This window comes from Platichthys flesus, chromosome 22, assembly GCF_949316205.1.
Source record: "Platichthys flesus chromosome 22, fPlaFle2.1, whole genome shotgun sequence".
Lineage (NCBI taxonomy): Eukaryota > Metazoa > Chordata > Actinopteri > Pleuronectiformes > Pleuronectidae > Platichthys > Platichthys flesus.
Genome location: NC_084966.1, coordinates 4708605 through 4725470, shown reverse-complemented (window position 1 = coordinate 4725470; position 16866 = coordinate 4708605). Strand labels below are relative to the sequence as shown.

The 16866-nt window shown below is 42.6% G+C and overlaps 1 protein-coding gene and 1 long non-coding RNA gene across 4 annotated transcripts; one reads left to right on the top strand and one right to left on the bottom strand.

Annotated features, from left to right (window-relative positions):
• Positions 1-2290: 2290 nt before the first annotated feature.
• Positions 2291-15028, top strand: LOC133933822 (voltage-dependent L-type calcium channel subunit beta-4-like). 3 transcript variants are annotated; one of them, XM_062381058.1, is made up of 14 exons: positions 2291-2488; positions 4002-4085; positions 8364-8534; positions 8647-8769; positions 8881-9008; positions 9703-9779; positions 10226-10245; positions 11226-11306; positions 11730-11788; positions 11967-12076; positions 12243-12394; positions 13409-13504; positions 13628-13813; positions 14151-15028. In XM_062381058.1, exons 1-14 carry the CDS (start codon positions 2426-2428, stop codon positions 14412-14414), a joined length of 1614 nt encoding a protein of 537 aa, XP_062237042.1. In that variant the 5' UTR covers positions 2291-2425; the 3' UTR covers positions 14415-15028. The 3 variants fall into 3 exon arrangements, with proteins under 3 accessions (XP_062237042.1, XP_062237040.1, XP_062237041.1); XM_062381056.1 differs by lacking the exons at positions 2291-2488; positions 4002-4085 and adding an exon at positions 5081-5568; XM_062381057.1 differs by lacking the exons at positions 2291-2488; positions 4002-4085; positions 9703-9779 and adding an exon at positions 5081-5568 and having other exon boundaries at positions 10227-10245.
• Positions 6413-8754, bottom strand: LOC133933824 (uncharacterized). The gene is made up of 3 exons (XR_009912105.1): positions 8627-8754; positions 7131-7178; positions 6413-7000 (listed from the first exon to the last, which is right to left on the bottom strand). It is a non-coding gene; the product is annotated as an uncharacterized LOC133933824 (long non-coding RNA).
• Positions 15029-16866: the final 1838 nt, after the last annotated feature.

Below are 16866 nucleotides of genomic sequence, written 5' to 3'. Positions count from 1 at the left end.
GAGTTTAATCCGCTCCTAAAACCACCGCATCACCAAAATAGACGACCCTGGTGTGCTCGCTCTCTGTGTTTACTTATTTATTTTTCTGCTGAATCTTTTTTTATTCCTGGGTCCCATTTAGCAACTAGAAAAACTGGAGCAAAAGTCCATAAATATTACACAGGATATCAAAGATACACTCACATTCATGGAGATGGCTTCAGTCCCTGTCTACTTGCAAACTATTGTCTTTTTCTGGAAGTATGAAAGTATTTGTTGTCCAGACTCAGGTCACTGTGACCTTTGACCTCATTGTTCTTTCTCCTCTCACAGCAGACGCACAAACCTCCGCTACCACCAGTAAGTAACTCCACATCAGTGGAACCCAGAGCCAAACGGTTTAATCCTCCCACTTTAAACTCTGTTAATCCACTTGACAGAAGATTTGTCTGATCAAAGTGTCCGTGCACATGTGAAGACATAAGTCTGGACCATATGAAAGTGCTCAGTTTGTCACTTGTGTCTCATGACTCCTCTGCACAAGCCACGAATACAATTTAAATGTTGTCGTCTGAACCAGTGGAGCCTGGTGTTTTTAACATGAGGGATTCCTGCAGCGTCAGAGTGGTTAATATGTGGAGACTGAGGAATAACAGGTTGGTAACAGGTGAGTGTGGAGCCTCAGGTAGAACCACTCAACGACTCAGAGAGAGAAGCTGAGATGTCCTTCCATTAGCAGATAGCAGTAATAATAAAAATAATAATCTCTGTTTGTGTCGCAATAAAAAAGGAAGCATTATGGCAGTAATGTTTAATTTTATTTTAGGACAACTCATTGTTTAATCTGCCAATTATCAGGTCATTTAATTATTAAAACCTCTAAAATGTGAGAAATAAAGTGAACGGTGTTGATTCCATTGGGACTGATTAGTTATAAGTCCACCATCCGTTCAAAACCTGTCTCCAATTAGAGAAAACAGTTGAAATCCAATTATTCTCATGTTTTCAATATCATTTATATAAAAGCATGTAGTAAACTGTAGCTGATTATTCGCAGCCTGCAACTGTAAAATAGAAGTTATAGTATATATTAATTCACGTGAAATATTGATTATGTTTAATACTGAAAATCTACTATGCTGCATTTCTACACAATAAATATGAACGTTTCAACATCAATCATGAAAAACACTTAATTAAAAGAAATCTGGTGCATTTTTTTCCCTTTTCGCCTGTTTTCAAGACAATGCTGCCACCTGCTGGCCAGAAAGAGGAATTACATTTGGTTTCCTGGAAGGATCGATGATTACTCCCACTGTATTCATGAGGGACCTGGTGACTATTTAAACAGGAACCTTATAAAATAAACACAGAAAGAAATATTACTTTTGAATATTGATGAAGTATATGAGTACAAGTATTTCATATTTAAAATGTTATAGAGATTTAATCGTTTGGTGGTGAAACAGTGAAAAAATCGGGTACATTTTTCTCTTTTCGCCTGTTTTCAAGACAATGCTGCCCCCTGCGGGACAAAAACAGGAATTACATGTGGTTTCCTGAGAGGAACGAAGATTACTGTAGTAATCAATTACTAATATTAACGTTACCTCCACAAATACACCCAAATACAACGTGTGGCAAATTACTCTTTTTAGTATTTTTACAAAACACTTTGTTTGGAAATCGAAATCGTTTCTTGTTTTTCACAGGTACGTCTGTAATTAAGTCTCCCTACTCTAGGAACCTTTTAATAATAGGAACTATTCTAAACCCTAGGGAGCGAGGGGACTCTATTAATGAGGGACTAGGTGACTAATAACAAGAAACGATAGGTAGCGTTAATATTAGTAATAGATTACTAATGTAATCTTGGCTCCTCTCAGGAAACCTGTAAGTCTTCTTTTTGTCCAGCAGGGGTCAGCATTGTCTTGAAAACAAGCGAAAAGCGAAAAATGCACCTGTTTTTTGTGTTTCGCCACCAAACAATTTAATCTCTATAACATTCTGAATATGAAATACTTGTACTCATAGACTTTATCTATATTAACACATTTAAATTTCTTTCTGTTTTTATATTAAAAAGTTCATATGTTAAATTATTCACCTGGTCCCTCAATAATATAGTCCCTCCTCCCTCTCTCCCTAGGGTTTGGAATAGTTCCTATTTTTAAATTGTCTCTGGTGTCTCTTTAATAAAGCCCCCCCCCCCCCTCCTCATGTTTCTAAAGTGGTTCCGTCCAACATTCACGCAAATTGCTGCACAGCCGGTGAGGCGCGTGTCCCGGGCAGAGCATCTCGGTTGCGGGAAGCTTGCGGGTCGCGTGCGCCCCGTGTCCGTGAGCAGGTGTGCGGTGTGAAGCTGGAGCGCGCGGCCCGGAACCCGCCACCTCCCCGCTGGGCTGGACCGGAGCAGCCCGCCCTCTGGACCGACGTCCTGGCTGAGATGTCCCGGCACATCTACATCCGGAACAAGATAGGAGAGGGCATCCAGGCGCCCATCTTCCAGGTACTACATACAAATACATACTTTATACATATTATACTATATCCAGGTACTACATACAAATACATACTTTATACATATTATACTATATCCAGATACTACTCACAGATACATACTTTATACAAATATTATACCCAGGTACTCACACTACATACAGATAAATACTTTATACATATTAGACTATATCCAGGTACTACATACAAATACATACTTTATACATATTATATTATGTCCAGGTACTCACTCTTCATACACAACTTCTTAATAATAAATAACACTTAACAACTCTACATGCACAACAAAACCACTTAAAGAACACTCAAATATAGTTGAGATGATTTTTTTGATCTTTTAAAACATTATATTTTAAGGGTGTCAATGTCTTGAAGGGTTTTGCTTAATTGGCCTAGAACAAGAATAACTTGTTATAAATCTATGTCGCCTCGATGCTAAAGCTTCACATGTGGCAGACAGGGATGTAAATTATATTTCAATTGTTCTCATGTTTAACTCAACACATGATGAAGTAAAAGACAAACTCTTCTATATTATAACTATAACGTGTATTTGAGTGATTCCCTTAGTCCATATAGGATAAGATCACTTACAATGAAATTATGTTCCAAGCCCAACCTGTAGATTAGGATAAAAGAATAAACGCACCATGCAAACTAAAGACACTATAAAGATGGACAAAAATAAAAGAACATTTCACCTTCAGTTTGAATTTGCACATCTGCTCTGATCTAAAGTCAAACTGTAACTTGAACCATCTTTTCCTGCTGGTAATTGTGGATATACATGTAAGGTTAATCCACCAGTTCCTGCCTCCTCCACTAACTTTAAATCCAATAGACTTGAATAGTGATTTACAGATTGTTTTGAAGTTATGTAAAGATCAGCCCCTGTTCCATGTTAACTCAGTTGGAGGCGTCTCGCAGGTTATAGATAGACCTGCAGCTTCTAATTTTATCCTTCATACGTCTCCTCAGCTTTTGGCCGCTGGCGTGAACTGAGGGACAGTGGAGAGAGATGCTGGCCCAGATTCATGGCCCTGTTTTTATACATTCACAGAAGTGGGTTCTGAGTTTTTTTTTTACGGTGACATTGTCATTGACTCTGGAGGCTTTAACAGAAATGGAGCAAATCACTTGGCAGATAATTAATTCCGCTCCCTGGAGACGACCTCCGCTGCTATATTTGGACTTTTGGAAGAGAAAGAGACAGAGAGAAAGTCAGGAGGTGTAGAACAGTAGGCAAGACCGACATACAATGCAAAAATATACAGTATGATACTGTTATTAATAATAGAGTTTATTTTTACAACATTTTAAAACACCGTTAGAAAGTCAGACTATTAAATTAGTCAGCAAGTAAGTATAAGATTCCAGGTTAGTGTGTGTGTGTTTAACTTTATCTTGTTATTTGACCTAAATGAATCCCTTGAATCTCTTTGGTGAATGTACAAAGTGTTTTGTGTGTGAATGACACCTCGCCTCCTCCTGTTCTCCTGCAGGTGAACCGAGGGACCTACTCGAGGAGGAGCCGACTGAAGAGGTCGGACGGCAGCACCACCTCCACCAGCTTCATCCTGAGACAGGTAGAGAGAGAGAGAGAGCGAGGGAGAGGGAGAGAGAGAGGGAGAGAGAGAGAGAGAGAGAGAGAGAGAGCATCCAAGTTGTGCTGCACAATAATATTATGATTAGAACATGTTGCCCTTGTTTCTTTCACATCCATCAGCACAGATGCAATTGGGTGCCATCGCCTGCAGAGGGCAGTAATTGGCTGCGAGCAGAAATTTTCAGTGCACCAATAAAAGAGGAAGCGAATAAGAAATGATTTATCTTATATAAAGCTTATAGGAAAATAAGGCCCTCTTCCCTGCATCACATAGTAAAGTGATGCACATGTCCCTTAAAAATGCTTCTGCTGCATAAGAAGTGAATTCATTTCCTTGACAGTTTTCAATATGAGACCCAGACCTGCAGCTAATGGATCTACTTGCTTATCAATTAATGTTTTTGATAAATTATCTGTTTGGACCATAACACAAGATCGTGGCCCTCACGATTCTCCAATGCCCCAAGTTGACAAATTTATATCAATCAACTAATCAAACAGTTATTTGTGTTGCACTTCTCATTCAAGCAATGTAACACAAACTACTTTACACAATAGAAGCATTAGGGGGGGACTTGGATTTTGTAAAATCTTGCTCACGGCCCTGGACCAAATTGGATTTTCACTCCAGCAGTAGCGACACCACTCTGGGTTTAATTCTCAATTCATTCAAATACGTGGATCAAATCTACACATTTAAATCAAATGTCTGTATTTCTGCTGTCCGGGGAGAATAGATGAGCAGGGGAAGGATGAGAGGAAACAGGGAAATGGAGGATGCTGCTCCCCTCTTTCACTCCTCCCTCCCTCCCCCGATCCCCCGCTACCTCCTGCACTTACACAGAAAAAAAAAAAAATCAAGGAGAGCGCTCATCCAAGCTGAGTGGACATCCAGCCAGCCAATCAGCTGCGTGCACATTGGCTGTGTCATCAGGCTTGGATATTGAGGAAGGATCCACCGCTCTGCCTCCGCTGCTGCTGCTGCTTCTGCCTCTGCTCCTCTCGCCGTGTATATGTATATGTGTGTGTCTGTGTGTATGTGTGTGTCCGTGTGTGTGTGTGTGAGTGTGCGGACACCCGAGGAAATGAAATGCCAGGATTGGGCTACCTCCAGGGAGAGCCTCTCCATCCTATAATGTGAGCCAGCCAGCGAACTGTGGGATCAGGGAGAAGCTGCATCCATCAAGCGACGGGGCCACGGGAGGACCAGGCGTGATCCGACGGGAGGGGAGATCTTTTTTTATTTATATATATAAATTATTCGTCTCTGCTGAGGAGAGAAGGGATTGTCGTCATCCCTCCCATCCATCCTTTTTTTTGCTCTCTGTGGTGCCCCCTCCTCAAGCCTCCGCCTCCACTCTTCATTTTTTTTCCCCCCCTCATTCTTCTAGAGGCACTCGTTGGAATATCAAACCTCCATGTATGACAATTTGTACCTGCATGGATTTGAAGACTCGGAGGCGGTGAGTGTCTGGATGTGTGTGTGTGTGTGTGTGTGTGTTTTTGTGTGTGATAATCTGCTTTTGTGTTTTATTGATGGAAGTGGCTCAGCTGCACACACACACATAAGAGGCCTTTAATGCTTTTTCCCACAGCACACCGTAGCGTGATCGTGGGTTATGCTTGACTGGAAGGGGGTTGGGTGGGTGTGTGGGTGGGAGTCGGTGTGTGTGATGGGAGGGGGTGCACATTAGGCAGATGGCTTCTGACGTGTGACATTCACGCATTCCTGTATATATATATATATATATATATATATATATATATATATATATATATATATATATATATATTTCTCACCGTGTGTGTGTGTGGCTGCGATCTGTGCCGTGAGGGGACCACCGGAGCCAGGAGGAGCCATTTGGTGCTCATCACCTCTGTTCCAGGGAAGATGGAACGTGAAAGCACTGGTTTCTCTCCTCAAGGCCCCGTCGCACGACCACACGACCAATCCCCACGCGTCACATTTCTCATTTCTCATTTCTCATTTCGACATTTATCTCTAAAAAACAAAATGTGCAGCCGAGCGTTTTTTTTCGTGACCGACCCTGCGAGGCTCGCTGAAACATGCATCGTGATGTCATTAAGTGGACTCTGATGCTGATGAGTCACATGCCGGAGCTACTCCATTGGATAGTGGCTTGGATGCTACAGTGCCACCTCAAAAGCTTCCACACGGTGTTGGGGTGTGCGTGCATCACGACATCGTGACACATTTGTGACGGTTAACAGCGTTTACATGTTGTTGTTGTGTGAGTTGTACTTGTGAGAGATGGAAAACTGGAAAGATTGAGATATCCTCATTTATTTTCTAGTGTTGGGTTCAAACCCCAAAATACTGGAATCCTACAATTCCCATAATGCAACACAACTGTGTCTTATCATGACACACTTCCTCTCTAATAAACGTCCTTGTCTTTCAAACCTTACATAATCATTTTGTAAGATAGGATTTTCTCGTAACAATTTATATTGTCCACTGCTAAATGGAGATAACCTTGATGACATCACTATGACATCATCATGGGTCATTTCCTGTCACACAACTGGAAAAACTGATTTTGAATGTGTGGAACTAGTGGAATGCTCCTTTAAAAAACAGATAATAACCAGCAGAGATATTTGTGATTTTCCAGTTTCCCCAATAACTTGTGTATTATCTGAAATTGGTCTTTTTCCTGGAGGTGCCACTTTGTGATTAACACGCAGCAGACGAGCGGCGTGCTGAAGTCAGGCGCTGTCTCCGCTCGCTTGTGAAAAGCCAAAAGTGCTTGGGTATGACAACGAGCTTGATGGATCTCCTCGAGACTAATGGTCTTCCTTAATTGAATCATCATTAGTGGCTGAGTGTTTAGATTAACACAGCAGAGCGAAGCAGGTTTGGTCCGGTTACGTCTAAGCAAGAAGAAAAAAGGAAGAAATGGCATTACTGGAAATCTCTGAGATGCCTCAACAGACTGGGCTGATTAAAAAAATCCCTGAAGTGCTAGAAAATGGAAAAAGAAAACTAAACAAAGTCACGAACCTTCAAACTTCCATTTTGATATGGATTGTTGGAGCCTCTGTAACCTGCCTGAGGGATGCAAGTGGTGTTAATGCACAAGGTTCATCAATCAGATATCTGACTTCTGTTTCACTTGTAGGATCATTTCATATATTTTTCATAACTATTCCTGGATCAACACCAAATTTGTATGGCTTCTCTCTTAGGTCGCGTTCCACCAACATTTCATGGGAAAATTAGGAATTGTTTTTGCGGCAGATTGATATTAAAACTAACGTGAAAACTTTTATTTTACAAAATAAAGAATGCAGAATAGATTAATGCGTTCATTTCCACATTTGATATAAGAATATTTATTTATTTCTCATTAGAAGGTATTTATTTTTGGTTGTATTTGAGCTTTCTTTTTAGTTTGGTAATTAATACATATATTTAACTATAATAGAGCCTCAATTACATTTCTTAGGAACCATTTCCTTTTGTTTGACATGTGTATATTGGAAATGTCTTACTCCACAATGCCAGTATAGGCCTTGGCCGCGTGTGTTCATGCAAACTGCTGACGGCACGGGAACAGAAATTCCACTTTGTCTGAGATGCTCCTGGCAGTCTGCTCCCCTCTGCTTCATTTCACCTGGTCTGCACTGGCGGTGCCAAGCCACCACTCTGGATTTGGCAGGACCGACACACAAGCCCCAAAACGTCTGACAGTCATCTGTCAATTCACCGTTATCAGAAGATCTGATGTTTGAAGGTTAAAGGGAGAAAGCGACAGTGCACCAGTCCCACTCTGACTGAAGATTAAAGATATAACGACTGGACCTACGTTAAACATTTTGTTGTGTATTTACATTATCTAACGTCTCATTGAGGTCCCCTGAGCACCGTTCTTGTTGTATTATATCATGAGGCTCTATAACTGTTTGTTATTGTAACTCTGAAAAAGTTATGCTACAGTGCATTTTTATAACAATTATAACAAAGTCATAAGTCCATGAACCTCAGAGCTCACGATTCCAGACTGTTCTCGATTAAATGGGTTTTCAACAGTGAGTCATGTGCATCTAATAATTTGCATTAGTCATGTGGATCATTCATTTACAGTCAAGGCTGCTGTTACTCTAATCGGTGATTTGATCACGTTACTGGTTCTGACCCATCGCTTCAGTCCCAACACTCCCCCCATTACGTTTCAAAATAATCAGCTCTCTATTTTCAGCATCTCTGAACTAAGGTGTGATTTCCGTTCCGCAGGGCTCAGCTGATTCATACACTAGTAGACCATCCGACTCAGATGTCTCTCTGGAGGAGGAGCGGGAGGTCCCGGCCCCGGTCCCGAGCCAGAGCCCAAGCCAGAGCCAAGGACCGGGACAGAGCCGCCAGGAGAGGGAGCAGCAGGCCACCACTCAACTGGAGCGAGCCAAGGTGCAGTCCTGCCGTCTAGTTAATGCTAACTGGCCAGTAAATATTCTGTTAGTCCATTATTATTATATTAATACATCAATATTCTCACTGACTGAGTTTCTCCATCCATTAGACTAAGCCTGTGGCGTTTGCTGTAAGGACCAACGTCAGCTACTGCGGTGCCCTGGATGAGGATGTTCCAGTCCCAGCCACGGCCATCTCCTTCGACGCCAAGGATTTCCTCCACATAAAAGAGGTGACGTGTTTTTTTCTTTACCAACACAACACATATTTTTTGATGCCAAATACTCACGAGAAGTTTTTCCATTTTCCCTGTGTTCTTTTTTGGCCATGTTATCGTCCTCAGAAGTTCAACAACGACTGGTGGATCGGACGGCTGGTGAAGGAGGGCTGTGAGATCGGCTTCATCCCCAGCCCCCTGAAGCTCGAGAACATCCGGCTCCAGCAGGAGCAAAAGAGAGGACGAGTCCAAGGGTGAGTCACAGGACAACTCGTCTCACAGGGCAGATGAATATTAGAGGGAACTGCTGAACAGTATTCATGTGCTACGAACGTTACGATGCACCTTAGAGAACTGGGGATCGAAATTCAAATCAGTGCAGAGATGAAAAAACAGGTCCATTAGGTTAACCACCACTTTATCTACTTTTGAGCTACGATTACGTTTTCAAACATTTGTTGGTTCCTTTTTTCAAATGTGTTTATTTCTGTAGCTGTAATGATCAGCCTCGCTGTTTCCCTGTGTGCGTGTGTGATGTGTCTGGACGGTTCTGTCGTCCAGAGCTCGTACAGGAACTCACATGCACTCCGATCGAGCCTCGTTGTTGAGTTAAACACTAATCCCCCTCGACTGCGGTGCCTCGGCGTTTCACTACTCGTTTGACTCCTGTGGCTTTTTGTCACCGAGCGTGTCTCAGACGGGCAGAGACGTTTGAACCCCGATAACCAGGACCACGTTTACACTGTAACTGAGAAACACGGCCATTACTTGTGGGGTTGATTATTGAATATATTCACATCTGATCAAATGTGATTATCACTTTGTTGTTTTCCTTTGCAGTTAGCTCATCACTAACCCCTCTTATACACCTTCTCTGGCCTTTTCTGCATTAATACCAACCTCTGTTTCTGTCTTCTTCTTCTTTTTATCCCCTCTTGTCTTTTCCAGTAAGTCTGGAGGGAACTCTTCTTCCAGTGTAGAGGATGAGGTCTCGGCCTCTATCCGACCCCTCATATCCTCGGCAGGTGAGAGCACCGGACGGGGGCGGGGGAAGAGGGCTGTTAGCGGCCGGCTCAGAGCCGAGCCTCCTGATCCGCTGCGGCATAGCAACAATAAGGCTCTCAAGCTTCTCTGCATATAGAGTATAAGTTCAATGCGTAGAGTTGTTGGTACATTTTCCCATCCTCCTCCTCTTCCTCCAGTTGAGGACTGCAGGCGCTCTGAGACTGGAGCTTACCACAGTGTGAACCCAACGCCAAGACTATGACCCCCCCTCTGAAGTGCACTCATGTGACTTTGTGACTATAACAATAGGACAATAGAAACTGTAATTCATGTACATATTTTATTTAATATCATATGGTACTGGTTATTTTTGTCAGACCCATGTGTGGAAGAGATGTTGTGGTGACGCCTCTGATCCACCGCAGCTACTGACGACACTGTCACTGTCTTCTCTCCCCTCCCACAGGAAAGCAGAAACAGAAAGTGGTAAGTTGGTGACGGTAAAAAAACAAAACACTCGTTTACCATCTCCTCGACTGTTGTTTGTCGTCGCCATCGTAGAATGACACGAAGGAGTCGCGCCGAGACATTTTAGTATGACGGGAAGTTGCAACATCCGAGATCACGAAATACTTCAGCTCGACCGAAGTACACGGTGCCACATCATCACCGTCACTGTGATGCCCGAGTACGTTAGTGCTAAGAGTCAAAAACAGCAACAACATACAGAGTTTAGTGCATTTGACTTTATTTCAAACGGTCAATTAAAAATACGTCACAAAATAGATCAGCAACAATCTTAACACTATTTTTATTGTTTTAATATATTTTACACATTTGAGGCCCATTTCTTTTTGACTTATTTAATATATTTAAAATATAAAATGTATATCTGTATTCCAAAAAGATACCATCATATTTTGTACATAATATACATCATTTTTTTTATTTTCCTCCCTGATAATTGCCCAACTCCATCCAATAAGAAGTATTTCATATTTCCCTACGATATACACAACTGCCTAGTCTCTTGTGTTACCACTTTGGCATGGTGCGGTGTTGTGGTGCTCTTTCTTACTGTGATCTCTGGTCTGGTATTGTGTGATTGGGTCCTACTGTAGTTTATCATCCATCCATCTGTGTAGCAAATGAGAAAACTTTGATTAGATGAATAGAAGTAATTTGCTAAATTATGTATTTATTCCTAAGATATTAAAACAGTCAGGAATCAGGAAAAGTGAATATGTTTTGACGTTTTGCAGGAATTTATTGCGTCAGTATATATGATTTATAATAAAAACAAACAATTATCATTTGCTACATGTCCTGATGTGGAAACCCATGTATGTCAGCTGCCCATTCAACACATGACTCTGCTTTTATCTGTTTCTCTGTGTTTGTGTCCTTTGGGTCCTTTGGTTTACGATGAGTCGACCGCCGCTGATCAAATATCTTTGCGTTAACAGACGGAGCACATCCCCCCGTATGACGTGGTCCCCTCCATGAGGCCGGTGGTGCTGGTAGGACCCTCGCTCAAGGGTTACGAGGTGAGCTGGAAAGAAAGAAAATCTGCCTTTTGCTCGTGTGGCTGAATGCTGCTGAGCGAAAACCTAAAAATAAAGCAAATAAAGAAGTGATGATTAAATGTTTGTCAGTGCAATAATGACAAGATTACAGGAAGGAGATGACTTTGCCTCCGTTGCCCAAAATAACTTGCCGTTGGCGCAATTAATTGTGAGCGTGTCATCGCCCGTGTTAACATCCAGATTGCAGGCAGGCTAATGAGGCGCCTAGGAGGTCAGATGGAAATATGTTGTGTAGTTTGCAGATTTGGAGCTTTTGTGGGAAGAGAAGTTTTCATTGAACTTCCTGATTGCTTTTTATGAAGCTGTTATTAATAGAAAATCATTTTGGACGATGTGACGGATTCAGTTTAAATGAGGGAAACAAACTTGTGTTTGTTGCTGCAGGTGACAGACATGATGCAGAAAGCACTTTTCGACTTCCTCAAGCACAGATTTGATGGCAGGTAAGAAAAGTTATGGCCTGTGATGACTTTTGTGTTTCATTCTCATTGGGTATTGTTTTTTATTTTGATAACATGACAATTTACCCTTGCACAGCGGAGGGACTTTCACAAATTCATTTCTGGCCAATGAATTTATGTAGTTTTCTGTTTTAAGAATCTTTTTTTTAAAATTTGACAGGATATCGATCACACGTGTCACAGCAGATATATCTTTAGCCAAACGCTCTGTTCTCAACAACCCCAGTAAAAGAGCCATCATCGAAAGATCCAACACTCGCTCCAGCTTAGGTAAGAAAACTCTGAATCATTTGCAGATAATCTTTCTATTTTTGATTATTTACTAAAATAGGGGTCAATGTAAAGTCCATACATTTCTTGTTTTGTCCAAACATGAAGCCAAAGACATTCAGTTTGATCTGATATCTTGTCTTTGAATCGTTTCTCGTCCGATCAGCTGAGGTGCAGAGTGAGATTGAGAGGATCTTCGAGTTGGCGCGCTCCCTGCAGCTGGTGGTGCTGGACGCCGACACCATCAACCACCCGGCGCAGCTCCTCAAGACCTCCCTGGCCCCCATCATCGTCCACGTCAAGGTCTCCTCGCCAAAGGTACTGTTTAATATAACCTGCTCAGTCACAGGTTTTTGTAAGACTACAAAACCTTTTTTACTCAGTGGTTTAAATGCGTAATCAACCCTGGACAAAAATTAAAGGTTCAGTGTGTACGATTTAGTCACATCTAGTGGTGAAGTGGCAGAATACCAGTCCAGCTTAATCTCCCCTACCAAGCATGTAGGAGAAACATTGGTGGCCTTGAGGTATCACAAATACTCAGAAGGCCTGAGTCAGCGTGTGGTTTGTCCTTTCTGGGCTACTGTAGAACCATGGCGGTGCAACATGGCAGCCTCCATAGAAGAGGACGCCGCTTCAGATGTAAATATACACAACAAATTCTTGGATAATGTTAACAGCACTTTGTGGAGCTGGTGGAGGCTGCGGATCTTCACTGAGGCACCTCTGCATGGATCTGCTGCACTTCCTCTACTCTGGGGTCCACAGACAAGTCCAGACCGTCACTTCCTGGTCTCCCCCCCTGGTTTTAACACTGCACCCTCCTAGCATGCAAAAGTTTGCTTTGTTACATTTGACCAGTGTCCAAAAAAATTCTAAAAGCAACGACAGAGTGTTAGTATTTTTAAGAAAAAAGTCGTTATATTAATCTTTTCCACAGCCAAACATGTCATCATCTGTGTCTTTGGTCTAACACAATTTTTTCAAAGTCCTGATACTTATGATGCCAAAAGATGAAGTATTTTGTCATCTGTGAAACTTAAAAGTATAACATGGGAAAAGGCAACAGGTTGATATTCTGATATTCCCCTTCCAAGTTAAATCCCACCCCATCAATATGAATGGAGCTGCACCGTATCCAGGTTTCTGTTTGCATCAGTTGTTCAGTGTCTGATCACTCATTTATGACAAAGAGCTTCCATATCCCTCCGCCACTATCACACTGCACATGTGGTGACGAGAGCGCACGGCGACCTGACACAAATGCTCCCACATCTGTGATAGCCCCACTGTGACCTGAGCCTCATGTACCTTTCATGTGGTGCCGTCCAGGTCCTGCAGAGGCTGGTCAAATCCAGAGGAAAGTCCCAGAGCAAACACCTGAACGTGCAGCTCGTGGCGGCGGACAAATTGGCCCAGTGTCCTCCGGTAAGTGTCCTCATCCTCGTGCACTGACTGACAATTTGCTTTTTCAAATCTTATGATATAGCGTCGTCAGTTTCCAATCTCGTTTCTTGCACGTCATCTTTCTTTTCCGTCCTCTGTCAACAGGAAATGTTTGACATCATCCTGGACGAGAACCAGCTGGAGGACGCCTGCGAGCACCTGGCTGAATACCTGGAGGCCTACTGGAAAGCGACCCACACCTCCATGGCAACGCCCCTGAACCCCCTGCTGGGACGCAACCTAGGCCCAACCACCCTCACCCCCTACCCCACCAGCATCTCTGGACTGCAGGTACAGAACTCATCCCGTGGTCCCAAATCAATGTTATGAACCTGAATATGAGCATTTTCTATGTGCTTTAACACCATGACTGAATATTGTGGGTCTCGGTTGTAATCTCTTCTGTCCTAGTGGAAAGACATCTTGTCCAGGATCAGTGCAAGACGTAGCAGGCTAATTTGTTTTTTACAAAAATGCATGCCTCCATGCAGTTGAGCTATAATCCGGAGTGTGTCTGTGTTTGCCGAGTCGAGGCTTTGTTTGTAGAAATGTAGTTTTAGGAACAAGTAATCTACGCAGGCTGATGTCCAACTGAGTGCTGTTGTTCCTGCTGTGTCCATGTGATCAGCAGACCCAAAGAATGCGACAGAGCAACCACACAGGCGACCACTCCACCCTGAACGAGCGACGCAACCTGATGACGTCAGACGAAAACTACCACAACGAGCGGGCGCACAAGGGACGCAACCGCATGTCGTCCGGCTCGCAGCATAGCCGGGAGCAGCAGGACCCGTACCAGGACTACCAGGACCCCTATCAGGATTCATACAAACCACACCGCAATCGCAGTTCACCGGGCAGCTACAGCCATGACTCCCGGCACCGGCTCTGAGCCCACTTCTCCCACCACTGGGGGCCCCAAGTGGCCCAGATTCCACCCAAAACTAACGCTGCAACAGAGCCACGATGGTCCCAAATTGTACCCGTTTGGTTTTTGCATTTGTTTCTCTTGCATACCTGGCTGTTTATTTCTCTTCCAAAGTCAAAGTCATGTACAGATGTCAGGTATTTATTTTGAATCAAGCTGCAGGGCAACCCCATCAATCAACAGCGCGAGTAGTCAAAGAGGATTCAGGAACGTTTAACTTCAATAAATTCCTTCAAATTTGTGTTACTGGGACCTTCTGGGAGTTGTGCTAACGCGGTGCTCAGCAGACGTGCAGCAGCTTGTTGCCCGTGTCAGCGAGCGGACGATGGGCAGTGGTCAGGTGGTGACGGTGCGTGGGCGTCTAAGTGCCTGGGACCTCGCACCGGGTCGGACGGAGGTCCACTGCACACAGACTGCTGAAGGCTGCTGGGCCATGTATAAATCCTCTCACCATTTAGCTTATTGCATGCTGATAGATGATCAACCTCCGCATCCACTTCATTGATATTTTGTACCGAGCACTCTGGATTCTTCCATGATGAGGTAGAGATACGGAGGTCCGATTTCTTTCCGAGGTTTGCGGGGGGGGGGGGGGGGGGGGGGGGGCGGGCGGGCGGGCAGATGACCTTCTGGCTGCTAGTTTTGAAAACTGGTGCTTCAACTTCCCAAACTATTTTGCTATTCGAAAAGTCACTTTTGAGCGAGGCCAGCTTTTCTGTAGCATAGCGTTAGGATTTCAGTTGGGTGAAGACCCTCGCTGTCATAAACCGGACAGATTCAGATGGTGCTGGGATCAGATCTCAGTCGTGCTGGAGAGGAAGGCCATGCTGCTTCTGTTCTGAACAGCTAGCACTTAGAGGGAAGTGTGGGACTGTGGCGTGAAATACAATAGCAAAATACTACTTGAGATGCATTTGATGTTGTTGAGATGTGGAGCGGCATAAAAAACCAACGGTGTGAAAACCTTCTGAGCAGTTCAGGATAGTTTAGCCCCTGCCAGTGTGAATACGAAGATCGGGAACCGTTTATTTCTTTCTTGTTTTGCATTTTTTAAGCGATGAAAGTTGTTAACGTGCGGATGTCGCTCACAGCGTCAGTCCGCAAGTCATGCAATTGGTTGATTCATGGCCGTCAAAGTTCCTTCTGCTGGTTTTCGGGGATCGGAGGATTTTAAAATGTGACGTGGCAGGGTCGGTTGCATCATGTTCATCCTCTGTGTAGCTGGCATGTTGTCCTGACTGCAGAGCATGCTCCCTCCAAACGTAAAAAAAATAGAACCCTCCTGTTATCAAGTTGATGTTTGTAGACGTATAGGGCGCCTTTCTCCGAGAAAAAAATAAAAGAAGAAGAAAGAAAAAAAAAAATGAGGCCCAAATTTTAAAGATGAATGATATCTCTGGAACCCTGAGGTTTGTTACTAAATATTCTGAAATGAAATGGTACACCGGAAACTTTTTACGTGTTGGTTTTTGTCATTCAGGAATGTTTCAGTGGATTGCATGACTCATATGAGGGAGACGTCACCATGAAAATAGTTTCTAATTATTCTGAATTTTGTTATATGGTGGAAAGTGCACTGAGAGAAACACTAGAAAACACTGAGCTGAGATGATGATCGTTTACCTCACAAACATGGTGCTTCATGTGAAAGCAGAGGTTGCTAATAAAGATTTTAAGGCTTGTTATCATTATAAAGTGTAAAATATTATTTTAAATAATCAACATTATGGTTTAATTGTTTTTTATTTCCAGATAACAGTCGTCGCCACTTTTAAATCTGAAAACTGCCTTGAAACTATTACACATAACATTAAATTTAACTGAAAGATTAAATTTGTTATCTTGAAACTACGAGATAATTAAGTCGTTATCTAGTGTAGTAAATAAGAGACCATTAGAACGTGATTTACAGTTTGTAGTCGGAAGATAACGAGATAAAGAGAAATTGTGGCTGCTTTCGGGACGTGTTATTTATTTCATGTATTTCCCACACAGTGTGTGTTTAATGTGTTTTGCGACGTTTTTCAACACACATTCTCTGAATCTTATGCTTAGATCAGTTTGATTTTCTACGTTGAACCAGTGCAATGCCAAAAGCAAAATAAGTGAGGAATGAAAGTACATTTTTCAAAATAAAATACATGAACTGAGATGTTAACACTTAAAACGTAAAATAATTTAAAACAAAAAATGTCTTAAATCCGATTTGTAAGGTTTTTGGCCAATAATTTATTCCTTCAATAGATCCTAGTATAAATTTAAATGAAGTCAAGTTTTTCCTTTATATTCGGACTTTTCAAGTCGGACGCAATGCCAGATTAATATATTAAAAAGAACCAACTGTGAAATAAACATTGTTTTGACATCCTGATGTTTTCTCAGACATCTAATGCCTACGGTGGGAAACAGTCGCTAT